This window comes from Syngnathus acus, chromosome 11 (genome assembly GCF_901709675.1).
Source record: "Syngnathus acus chromosome 11, fSynAcu1.2, whole genome shotgun sequence".
Classification (NCBI taxonomy): domain Eukaryota; kingdom Metazoa; phylum Chordata; class Actinopteri; order Syngnathiformes; family Syngnathidae; genus Syngnathus; species Syngnathus acus.
The window spans coordinates 8,856,193-8,867,774 of NC_051096.1; the positions used below are offsets into that span (position 1 = coordinate 8,856,193).

General features: G+C 42.4%; 2 protein-coding genes across 5 annotated transcripts; both read left to right on the forward strand.

The window, feature by feature from the left end:
- The first annotated feature begins 170 nt into the window (after window positions 1-170).
- Window positions 171-6,225, forward strand: hlcs (holocarboxylase synthetase (biotin-(proprionyl-CoA-carboxylase (ATP-hydrolysing)) ligase)). Of its 2 annotated transcripts, none has more exons than XM_037263449.1 (10): window positions 171-546; window positions 958-1,138; window positions 1,264-2,270; window positions 2,415-2,597; window positions 2,806-3,086; window positions 3,682-3,749; window positions 4,066-4,226; window positions 4,389-4,503; window positions 5,385-5,598; window positions 5,842-6,225. In XM_037263449.1, exons 1-10 carry the CDS (start codon window positions 307-309, stop codon window positions 6,011-6,013), a joined length of 2,622 nt encoding a protein of 873 aa, XP_037119344.1. In that variant the 5' UTR covers window positions 171-306; the 3' UTR covers window positions 6,014-6,225. The 2 variants fall into 2 exon arrangements, with proteins under 2 accessions (XP_037119344.1, XP_037119345.1); XM_037263450.1 differs by having other exon boundaries at window positions 976-1,138.
- Window positions 6,226-6,309: 84 nt separating this feature from the next.
- On the forward strand, window positions 6,310-10,790 carry tiprl (TIP41, TOR signaling pathway regulator-like (S. cerevisiae)). Of its 3 annotated transcripts, none has more exons than XM_037263464.1 (8): window positions 6,310-6,435; window positions 6,903-7,029; window positions 7,560-7,739; window positions 8,072-8,171; window positions 8,486-8,617; window positions 8,734-8,829; window positions 9,000-9,062; window positions 10,549-10,788. In XM_037263464.1, exons 2-8 carry the CDS (start codon window positions 6,926-6,928, stop codon window positions 10,675-10,677), a joined length of 804 nt encoding a protein of 267 aa, XP_037119359.1. In that variant the 5' UTR covers window positions 6,310-6,435; window positions 6,903-6,925; the 3' UTR covers window positions 10,678-10,788. The 3 variants fall into 3 exon arrangements, with proteins under 3 accessions (XP_037119359.1, XP_037119358.1, XP_037119360.1); XM_037263463.1 differs by having other exon boundaries at window positions 6,313-6,516; XM_037263465.1 differs by lacking the exon at window positions 6,310-6,435 and adding an exon at window positions 6,565-6,830 and having other exon boundaries at window positions 10,549-10,790.
- Window positions 10,791-11,582: the final 792 nt, after the last annotated feature.

Consider the following 11,582-nt stretch of genomic DNA (forward strand, 5'->3'; position numbering starts at 1 on the left):
GGCGGTTTGAAGTGATGTTCCAGATGCTGTTAATGGTTGACGGTATTTTTCCACAGGACTCCGGTGAAGCACAGCACTGCATTTCTCTTTTCATTTTAATACCTACATTTTGATGCTGGCTAACCCTAACCCACTTATTACGTCCTAGTATTGTTGCCGTAGTCCGTCATCAATCATGGCCGACCTGCTGCGCATGCGCCCCGCAAGTTGTTGCTTCAGACCAACTGGTAGCTTGCACTTTCTTCGTGGCTCAGATCAATCAAACAATAAATAATCAGCAATGACACCTTCCGCGACAGTTTTAGGATGTTGATAACCTTGTGTTACGTGTATTTGTGGGTGCGTTTCCACAAATGTTGTTCAGGGCTGATTGGCAACAGCGTCTCAAGGGTGACAAGCAGCCTGCGCTTCTTCCGCACTTGGCGCCGCCGTTGTTCTTTGTCGTCCTCTGTATCTGTTCTGCCAGCCAATTCGGTCCCTTCAAGCCAGCGCTCGCCTGTCCTTTTGCAGCTGGGAGACGAGTCACTTGCTGTTGCTGAATTCAAGGTATTATTATTATTAACAAACGGTATACGTTTTCATATCCTCCTCCTTGCAACTACTTGAGAGCATCGCACCGTGCGTTGTGCGTCATCATTGGCGTATTCGCCGTTTAAATGTCCAGTTTCTTGTCGGAATGATCACCGAAATTGCATGTATTACTGACTCGGAAAGTAGGAGCTAATACAGTACCCCCGCGTTGTCTTGTTAAGATGACTGCTCCAAGTGTCAAAAGTAAGTAAACATCATGAAAAATCCATAGATAAGCCGCAGCGGTTTATTTTCGTCCAGAAATGACACTTGTCTAAAAGTGCAACGCTTTTCTCCAATGGGTATTTGTTCAGTCGAGTCACCATGCACTGACCTGTCAATTGGAAAAAGTTGATTGAACACCTCATTAATCTGCTTTCGTGACAGGATCTTCAACTTTTACAGTTGCCCAAGCGGTCTGACTTTTGCCGACCTTTGGCTTGCCGCCCCGGCCGGCCACTCGGCACAGTGGCTCAGGCCAGTGTTGACAATTTCGGTCGACTGGCTGCAGCTTTTTTCGAGGATCGCCTACAACTGGATCATGGACTTGTGCCATCAAAGATTGCCCGTATGTATCTCCGTTGTTCGTTAACCATTGTTAGCTTACATGAAAGTGTGTGTGTGTGTGTGTGTGTGTGTGTTTTCTTAACGTATTTTTATGAATGATTGTATATATTTTCTTGATCTACTCAGTGATCAGCCTCCACGAATCCATTCTTGGTGAATTGCTCCAATGTCCAGCGGATGTAAAGTCACTTCCGTTTGACGACAACAACCAGGGTGTCAATGGTCAGCCTTTGTCTTGCCGCATGTTACCCTACCTCCAAAACCCCCAGTTCTGTCAAAGTGCGCCACTTCTTACTTACTCTTGTGCAAAGAAGAACAAAGAAAATCAAAGAGGGTCAGGACCAACTTGCTTCAGTCAGGATCAAGGTACTGTCTCTGAGCAAAATCATCTTCACATGGAGAACCACAGGAAATCGCTCCACCTCTCGAGCTGCCCCGAATGCCTTGAGCTGGAGAATAGCACAATCCTCTCTGTCAAATACACGTCCGCAAAGAGCATTTCAAATACGCCTCCAGATGACTTGCTGTGCCTGGATAGTGAGGATGGCACTTTTCCCGACAGTGAAAAAGATGCCAGAAGTTCTTTTTGCAAAAGCCACCAATTTGAATACGACCACAAACTGCCGCCGAATGTTTTGGTCTACACAAATGGTAGCAAAGAGCGCTTCCGAGCAGTTCGTCGGCTTTTAACAGAGTGTCTCGACATGGAAAAGTACATTATATATTCTCTTCAGCCACATCAAGTCCTGAGTGAACCTTGGATGGAGAACTCCAGGCTCTTGGTGCTCGCAGAGGAAGAAGTGCTCACCCCCCAGCTTCACACAAGATTTCTGAACTACCTGAGCAACGGTGGGAGCGTCCTGGGGCTCGCTTCCTCCCTGTGCCCTGCAGGCATCTCTCTGGAGAATAGAGAGCAACAACCTAGGCAAGTGCGCCGCCTGAGCTTCACGCCAAAGGACAGCACAAAACTCGAGCTGAGCGTGTTGGCCAGCGGGAAGGTCTTTGTCAGAGATGTTCTGCGACCAGGGACATTGGAGCTCTGGGGCGCGATCAAAGATGGCACGCATCGCAACGATATGGTTATCATCAGGCTAACTCGCGGAGTGTATGGAGGGGAAGCTGTCTTGTGCCAGGTGAGATATTTTGGGAATCATCATATTATTTAGGATTAGGGGAGACAATCTCCACAATGTCAAATTTGAAGTGATATAATTTCAGATGTTTTGACCTCAGTCTGTGAATTTCTGGAACCCTTGTTATGTATTTCCCGTTGGCAGATCCACCTAGAAAACATTGGCGACTTCCAAAAGCCGGCAAATGAAGTTTTGGATGGGTTCAAGGTAAACACTGGACTGCATTATCAAGTCTTGACAGAAATCCTGACTTCTCTTGGCCTCGATTGCCAACAAACACAAAAAACCCCAGCACTGAGTCCAGTTTACCTTCTGGCCACCTCTCAGGTAAGGCTCTCAAGACTTTTAGAACACTAACCCCCCCCAAGTCATGTTTTGGTTTTGACAATGCAAGCAATTTTCCTCTTCCATTTAACATTGTGCGGCGATAGCGCCTGGATACTAGTGTGGGTGCAAACCGTTTTTCCATCCAGCCTTTGTTGAAAGTGTAAGTACAAATGCTTTCTTTTTTTTTTATCCTCTGTCTTTCACACAGGAGGCCAAAGCTAAATTTGTTCAGTGTTTATCCACGCACTTAAACCAAGACGGTCTGGTGGTGACGTCAAAAGCCTCCCTGAGGATAGTATCCAGTCTTGCGCTACAAGATGCTGCTTTTGCGCATGACTGCTCTCTTCCCCTCGTCACCGATCGGCCCGAGTCACAGAGCTGGGCCAACTTCTGTTTGGATACCTATGGTAACAACCTGACAACAGTTCTGCTGGGGCATACCTTGCTGTATGCGGAGGTTGTTTCATCCACCATGGATCTGGTTGAAGGGTAACACATGTTTTGTGTTTATGATTTACTACATGTAGAGTGGCTGCGATACTGAGGCTGGCTGTATCAAATTCATCTGCTTCTGTCTACTTCTCAACCTCACATCAACAAGACATGATAGGTCATATCAATAAGAAATAGTCCTATTTATTGAGCACTTTGCTATAGTGGATGCATTCATTGTACCATATATGGTTATTTCCATAAGGTATGAGGAAAATGCACTGATTATTTTGATAAACTATGAAGACAAAAAAATCCTGAAGGCACTTGGAAAATGTCGTAGAACCGAAGCGCATAAAATGGAGGTTGAGCTGTATCTGTTTTCACATCTTTTCAAGTTGTACGTAAGGATACAGTGCAATTTTTGCTCATTTGAGGTTCCTTTCACCTCATTTTGACCTTTAAGACCTGCTCAACAACATACAGTTAATGATCATCACAAACTATTTGCTTTCTTTCTTTCTTTCTTTCTCTTTCTCTTTTTCTTTCTTTCTCGTTTTCTTTCTTTCTCGTTTTCTTTCTTTCTCTTTCTTTCTTTCTCTTTCTTTCATTCAATGTTGTACTTTTTAACATCTTATTTGTCTCCCTCTAGACTTAATCTGCATTTACCTGAAGATGTTGGCTTGATAGTCATAGCTGCTCAACAAAGTCAGGGCAAAGGTCAGTCAGTGCTCCTGCATAGTAAGTCTGCATACACTGCATGCCGGCTGGCCGGCGTATATGCAAGCTGTGACTGAAGGTGATTTTTTTTTTTTTTTTTTTTTTTTTTTTTTTCTTTCTTTCAAAAACAACCTACATTATTAGAACTCATTCACTGTCAGTCCAGCTGAAATGGATCTTCTTGGACATCTGTAGCCATCAATAACAGTGAATGAGTTCAAAGGTTAACGAAAGAGTCATTTCTGAATGACATTAAGGGAGGGGAGAAAAAAACCCAAAAACCTATTCATCCATATTCATGTGTCCACCGCTGCAGGACGGGGAAGAAATACCTGGCTCAGCCCTCTTGGTTGTGCCATGTTCACGCTATGTGTCCAGATAAAGCTGAATTCCAGGCTTGGCAAGAGGATCTCCTTTCTGCAGCACCTGGCTGCTCTCGCTGTCATCGAAGCTGTGCGCACGCTTCCTGGATATGAGGTATCAAAAAACACAGCTGTATCAACACGTATGTACTAGTACTGCAGTGGTCTTAAATTAAAAGCAACAGTCTCTGAGATTTTCACTATCATTCAAATGTTAATCATTTAAAAACGCATGGTAAATGGTGATATTTCGATTATATTTTCCAATGTTCCTCAGGACATTGACCTGCGGGTGAAGTGGCCCAACGACATCTACTACGGCCGTCGGCTGAAGCTCGGAGGTGTTCTTGTGACTTCCACTGTCATGGGTTCAACTTTTCATCTACTAATAGGTAACCCTCTCCTTGTGGCCTTCCAGTGTTTAGTACGTATCTTCAAGGTCTTCACTCCAATCATGTTTTTGTATAAATGTGGTGCCATTTGAAAGCTTTTTACAGGTTTAGAAATAGCTGTGTATTAACTCATCGCAATGCTCACAAAAATTCAAGTATGTATTACAAATAAACATGGCTGCAGGAAAGAAAAAAGACGGACGGACGGACGCACGCAGTAATCCCTCGCCACTTTGCACTTCACCAATTGCGGCATCACTATTTTGCGGGTTTTAATTCAAAATGAATGGAAAAAATAATTCATGCCCAGCTAGACGAACCGAGAAGGAGTGGGGGGGAGAAGGCCTTGAAATATATGCCCTGATGCGTCGCTTGACAGGTACACTTCAGATACATCTTTAGTACACCCATGCCCCTAGCGGCCAAGAAGAAACAATGTGCTTTATGCCCCAATACCATTGTATAAATAAATACATTTCTATTTTGCGGTTCGGGTTCATTTATCGCAGGTGGTTCTGGAACGTATGTCCAACAATAAATGAGAGCTCACTGTATAGAAGATGGACAAATTTGAGTTTTTTTTTTTTTTTTTTCTCTCATCCTTAATTTCTACATTTCTTGACTGCCTATATATCGATAAGGCCTGACTTTGAATAAAGAAGTTACAAGGCAACTCTCGACCCGCTGCGTTCATCTCTTTACAGTAGCAGTGTGCATTTGCTTTCAAGTTTAGACCTGAAACATTTGGAAAAGGCCACATATGTAAATAAAGCGTGCATATTTCTATCTATACCGGTTTAAATGTGATGTTATTGTCTTTAACTCCTGAACCTGATACGCCAAAACGTCATTTTTTTCCCTGTTGTGTGTGTACTCTCCAGGTTGTGGCTTCAATGTGAGCAACAGTAATCCAACAGTGTGCGTCAATGACCTAATCCAGCAATACAACATTGAGCACAACTGCAAGCTGCAATCCCTTAACTGTGCACAGCTTATTGCCCGGACAGTCAACTGCCTAGAGGCCTTCATAGAGCGCTTTCAGCGCCATGGTGCAGAAGCAATTTTGCCAGTCTACTACAAAAGATGGCTTCACAGGTGAGCACAGCTGACACGTTGGCATGAGAAATTGCGTTTACTAGCATAATGTTCCTTCATTTTTCATTCATATCAACTCCCTGAGCGTTCCTTGGACCACATTGAGCAATATCAGACATGCACACAGCGGCCAAAGCAAGATGATGCTGCTCCAAAACCATGCGTGCAAACACTTGCGCTTCAATATGGCAGAAGGGTGGGATAGATATAAACAGGGAGTCACCTGTTTTTGTTTTATTTCAGTGGAAGTCTGGTACATCTTTGGAGTGAGAATGGACCAGAAGCTGAGGTGGTGGGTCTAGATAGCAATGGCTTTCTTCAAGTCCACAGTACGACGCAGGGTATTATTTCTGTGGAGCCTGACGGAAACTCATTTGACATGCTGAAGAACCTGGTGGTCATCAAGCAGCATTAGGACCAAAACCATCTTGTTCTTGATAAGAGGGTGCATTTATTTACAACAGTGATTACTCATTGTGTAACTTTGTTTTTGCTACCTAATGTCACACCTTGTGGTAAGTTGTGCAAAACTGCTTTTAACTGATCATAGCCTCATTTCCTTGATTTTAAAACCTCCAATCAAGGAACAAGGGGTGTCAAAAAACTGGAAATTTAACTCCAAACTGTTGTATGCTCCTGTTGCGTTATTTTGTTATTGCATTGAGTGTGCAAATAAAGCTTTAAAAAAAGACGACGAAGAAGACGAAGACAAAGAAGAATACGGCGAAGAAGAAGAATACGGCGAAGAAGACGACGAAGAAGAATAAGGCGGAAGAGACGCAGCAGCAGCAGCAGCAGCACCATCTTCGTTATCATGATCCTTATCCAGTGCCTGCAGTAAGATGAAGCACATTCTTTAACCAAAGAGAAGACACGCCTGCGTTAGGAAGCCGTTAACAGAACTTCATTTTAAATTAAGTATGTGCTAAGTATTGGCGCCATCGCGGCGTATCCACCATTTAGAATACGACGGGACTATTAATACGACGGGACCATTATTTACAACGCAGTGGTTATTTTGCTGTGAACGGCAAGTCCTCACCTGACTTTTTTTTTTTTTTTTTGCGCATGTACAAGTACCGCCTCGTAAAAAGTGTGCCAGCTCATATGCTGCATTTGATGAAGGTGGTGAAGCGGATTTCGTCCACTAGCATTTACCCAGTTAGCATCTCAAAGCGTTCGAGTCGATGGCTGATTCCGATGGATTGTTTTTTGTTCTCATCATTCTAAGTGTAAAGAAATAAACTCCAATCCTTAAGCTATGCTTCTTGCCGGTTAATGTGGACTTCCCATCTTTTCTGCAGCGGATGCTGGCCTACGATATAACATGATTTCCCATGGTTTTAAGAGCAGCAAAAAGGACTTTACCTTTGGCCCTTGGAAAGTTACAACTGCCAAAAACCATATCATGAAGTCCAAAGACATTGAAAGGTGAGACGTAATCTTTTTTTCGACCCAACTCTCATTTACTGTGTCATTTAACTCCAATGTAGACTTTATAACGAAACCCCCTTGACTTACTCTATGCATTCAAATCAATCCTGCTCAATATCAACGGCGTTTCTATCCTGAGCAAAGAATGAATTTAACTATATTATCATGTTCTGGAAAAACAAGCCAAAACACAGTAAGTCATTCTAAAACATGAACACTAAGATGGTACTAACCTAAAAGAAACGGAAAGTAAGAATATAAAACATTTGAATATAAGACATCAGAATCATTTTGTAACCCTCTTGGTGTTGAAAAAAAAAAATATGTAAGCTAGATTTTAAAATGTCGACTTTTATTTTAGCTGTTGAGTGTGTTTAGCGAGACAAACGATGCAGATTTGGGCTTACAACCCCCCTTGGTTTCTACAGTATTTCTGTTTGGCAGTTATTCACATTTAGTGGCCGGGTGTTAACCGTATCCTGTGTCATAAAGACGCTTCACGGCAATGTTTCTGTTTTTCTTGACAGATTAGCACAAGAGTTGAACTTGCCTGCCCTTCCCGAAATGTTATTTGGTGACAACATCCTGCGCATCCAACACAGCGGTGGCTTTGGAATTGAATTCAATGCCATTGACGCCCTGAAGAGAATCAACAACTCTGACGACGCTGTACAAGTGGCTTGTGCTCGACAATGGCAGGAGAGCAGGCAAGATAATGACAACCTTGTACTTCAAATTGCCAAATAGGTGTGAGTGTATATGTCTGAATGGTTGTTTGTCTATATTGGCCCTGAGATGGGTTGGTTCACTCGAGAAAGTGACAGAGGTAGTAACACACTACCTACACAATGTACTGTAATGAAAAAATATCGCTACAGTCTATATTTGTAGAGAGTCGAGAGAAGGAAACAAGCATGCGCGTTTGACTACTTCTGAAAGTGTGTTTCTTGCCGTTGAAACCTAAAGCAAAACTTGTTGAACAAGAACATGACAGGCAACCAAGAAACAACTGAGTAAAATAGCTTTGGTTTTCCTTCAGACTTGCTTCTGAACACGCTCAAGAGGTGGTGAGACCATACGACTGGACATTCACCACAGATTACCGAGGCACCCTAATAGGAGAAGAAAGGCAGTTAGAGGTGGGTCTCTGGAACACAACAAAGCACCTTCTCTCAAAAAGTGATGTCTCCAAATAACACAAAACCTACAAAGATCAAAGCAGAAGACTAATTGTGAACACGAAAGTGCACACAGGTAAGTAATCCTTACACAAGGTACATTGTTAACCCATGGTCAGGAAGAGGCAAAATGTGAACGAAAACATCATGATTGCCTTTGAGTTCAACCGGCTTAAGTGGAGTTTGGCTGCGGTCAGTCACTCCATCACTTTTTGACAGGATGTCTATATGTTGTGTTCAGACTACTTGTGTGCGATTCTCACACTGATTTCAAGGTGACCGAGACTACAGAAAGAATCAACTTGGAGAAGCTGAGGGCCCGTGAACAGATTGTGTTCTTTGATGAGGTCCTACTGTTTGAGGATGAGCTGCACGATCACGGGGTCTCAACGATAAGTGTTAAAATTGTTAGTGCTGTCTTGATACTTGCTCTTCTACCACGATATCTGCCAGGCGTTTGGGTGCATTAATGATGTTTGACATTTTATTTCCTGAAATTGCCGCCGCCATTGTGTGTACGCAGAGGGTGATGCCCACCAGTTTCTTCACATTGCTGCGTTTTTTCCTGCGAGTGGACGGTGTGCTGATAAGACTAAATGACACGCGGCTGTACCATGAGGTAAATTTACAAGGAATACGGCTGACTAAGTATACGGCGTATACTCGCTTCTTTTTCAGTCGCTATTGCAAGCCTATCCCAGCTGACTTATTCTGTTGTTTTTCTTTTCTTTTCTACTATTATCATGATTGAAAGGTTTATCGACAATTGAAGGTTTCTTTTGCTTCCAGGCTGGACAGAAGTACATGTTACGAGAGTTCTGCACAAGGGAAAGTAACATAGCAGAATTAAAGGTAAGCTTTGTACAGTCATGTTGTTCTTATGAAGTGAAGGGAAAGTAACATAGGTAAGCTTTGTGTGGTAATGTAACACTTTCCACATCAGACTTGAGCAGATAACGTGTGGCCTGTGGGCCACATCTCTCCCCTCCAGTCTCTTGAAGTACCGTATTTTCCGCACTATTAGGCGCACTTAAAAACTTAAAATTTACTCCAAAAACCACAGTGCACCTTATAATGCAGAGCGCCTTATATATGGATCAATTGATGAATTTGTTGATTCATACTGGTTGTACACAGCGCTCTGCCAAAATGTTTCAGTACATTTTAGTACGACTAGTAAATTACCAGGTCGCATCGCTTCCCAGCATTACGGCAACCGTGGTCGACGTACGACTAGTAAATTACAAGGTCGCATCGCTTCCCAGCATTACGGCAACCGTGGTCGACGTACGACTAGTAAATTACAAGGTCGCATCGCTTCCCAGCATTACGGCAACCGTGGTCACGGGGCGTCACTGAATAGCTGTTGTACCCGCAAGGATTTCATTTCAAAATAGGCTGTTGCGTTAATGTTTTCGAGTACGTTTACAGATCAATATCCAACGGAATCATAAATAAGCAGCACCAATGTGTTAAATCAGTCTTTAGTCAGTTCCGATCACTTCTATGGGAGAGAGTTTGAGAAACGTAATTGTTTACAGGGGGCCGCCATGACACTTTGCTGAGGCTCATGGGAGTCTGCGAGCTGAGGCTCATGGGACTTTGCGGATGGCTAATGCTATAACGATAGCTGCTATACGTACCAGGCTATTTCATTTCAAAATAGGCTGCTCCGTTAATGTTTCGAGTAAATTTACGGATCGATATGGAAGGGAAACATAAGTAAGCAGTACCAATGCGTTAGATCGAACTTTAGTCAGTTCCGATCACTTTTATAGGAGATAGTTTGCGAAACGCGATTGTTTACAGAGGGCTCATTGGTTATTGGCGAGTGGATGCATACCGCAACCCTAGTCAACCTCAGTTTGTTGCAGTATAGCTTCTATTTTATGTGCCTTTTAATCCGGTGCGCCCTATATATGTGAAATAATTTCTAAAATAAAAAAATTCAATGAGGGTGCGCCTTTTAATCCAGTGCGCCTTATTGTGCGAAAAATACGGTATAGTTGAAATCCAAAACTAATGGTGCTTTCATTGTAAGGTTTGATTGTTTTGATTTGATATTTGTGCTGTATTAAGTGACTTATCAAGTGCTGGCCTATTCCCTCAAAAAAACAAACAAACACATAATTTAATTTATTATACAAGTTATATGTGCGAGTAGGACCTGTGACCTACAGTATGTTGATGTGGGCGGCATTCACCCAATGCTGTGGATGGCAACAACAGTTAAAGTTTGCATACTCCACCTTTGGGTCCTGACTGTTGCTCATGCCTATGCACCAAACAGTGTAAAACAATGGTAAGTTTATAACAGATTTTCTTTTCTGCCTTTCAGAATGTTCCTACCTCGCTCTACACTGATCCTAATGAAATTGCTCAACATTTAACCTTCAAGTTAAGACAATGTGAGAAGTTGATACTTCCTGAGCAGGAGCATGATGCCATTAATGAAGACCTTAAATGACCACTTTATTCTTCTGTGTTTACTTAAGTAACAGAATGAACTATCTATAAAGTAGAATTGGTAACAAATGACTTATTCAAACAATAAATAATAGATACCATTGTGTATAAAGTTGGTCTGTGTATTGATGCTTTCCAATTTAAGTGTTCTATGTGATGGTTGAAATGCAGAAAGAAAAAAACAAATTGATAAAAATCCATCCATCCAATGTCTTGTGCTTGTCTGGAGTCGAGATGCGGAGGCAGCTAGTGATGTGCATTCCAGTTCTTTTAGGTGAACTGAACCTTTAGAATCAGTTCACTCAAAGGATTCGTTCAAACGAATCGTTCAATGAATCCCCCCCTAATCCTACCCCCACACACACACACACACACTGATACGTTTTTTTTTGTTTTTTACATCCAGTGGAAATCAAACAATACAACTACACAACCCCCCCAAATTATTATATATAATAATAATTGGCTCGGGTAATTAACACATTTCTTTCTATAATACAACACTTACACACTGATCCGTTGGCAACAGTCTCACCCGGTCGTGAACGGGAAATTGCGTCACTGACTCGTTCGTGAACGGGAAGTTACGTCACTGACTCGTAAAGTCCTTCCTCCATCTATCGCTCGCTGGCGCTGCTGATTGGTCGTTCGCGAAGATTCACGAGTGAGTGACAGACAGCATTGCCGCTGTGCCATTGCCAGCCGACACACTTTTTGCCGACATTGATGTTTTAATTTTGTTTTTGTTGGCTTGTAGTTGGTGTTATATATCGAATGTGTTTGAATAAAAGGTTGAAAAAAAAAAAACCCGTTATGCCGACATTTGTTATTTTTGGGGGCACCAACTCATATAACAACGTAAAACACATATTGTCATATAAAGCTCTTAACCAAATGTCAGATTTT

What these genes read in the sequence shown, in the direction of transcription:
- hlcs (XM_037263449.1), top strand. Translation starts at nt 307, where the DNA reads ATGTTGATAACCTTGTGTTACGTGTATTTGTGGGTGCGTTTCCACAAA. An exon ending in TCAACAAAGTCAGGGCAAAG is followed by an intron (nt 3,750 to 4,065) that starts GTCAGTCAGTGC and finishes CCACCGCTGCAG; the next exon opens with GACGGGGAAGAAATACCTGG. An exon ending in TACAAAAGATGGCTTCACAG is followed by an intron (nt 5,599 to 5,841) that starts GTGAGCACAGCT and finishes GTTTTATTTCAG; the next exon opens with TGGAAGTCTGGTACATCTTT.
- tiprl (XM_037263464.1), top strand. Translation starts at nt 6,926, where the DNA reads ATGATTTCCCATGGTTTTAAGAGCAGCAAAAAGGACTTTACCTTTGGC. An exon ending in AAGTCCAAAGACATTGAAAG is followed by an intron (nt 7,030 to 7,559) that starts GTGAGACGTAAT and finishes TTTTCTTGACAG; the next exon opens with ATTAGCACAAGAGTTGAACT. An exon ending in CGACAATGGCAGGAGAGCAG is followed by an intron (nt 7,740 to 8,071) that starts GCAAGATAATGA and finishes GTTTTCCTTCAG; the next exon opens with ACTTGCTTCTGAACACGCTC.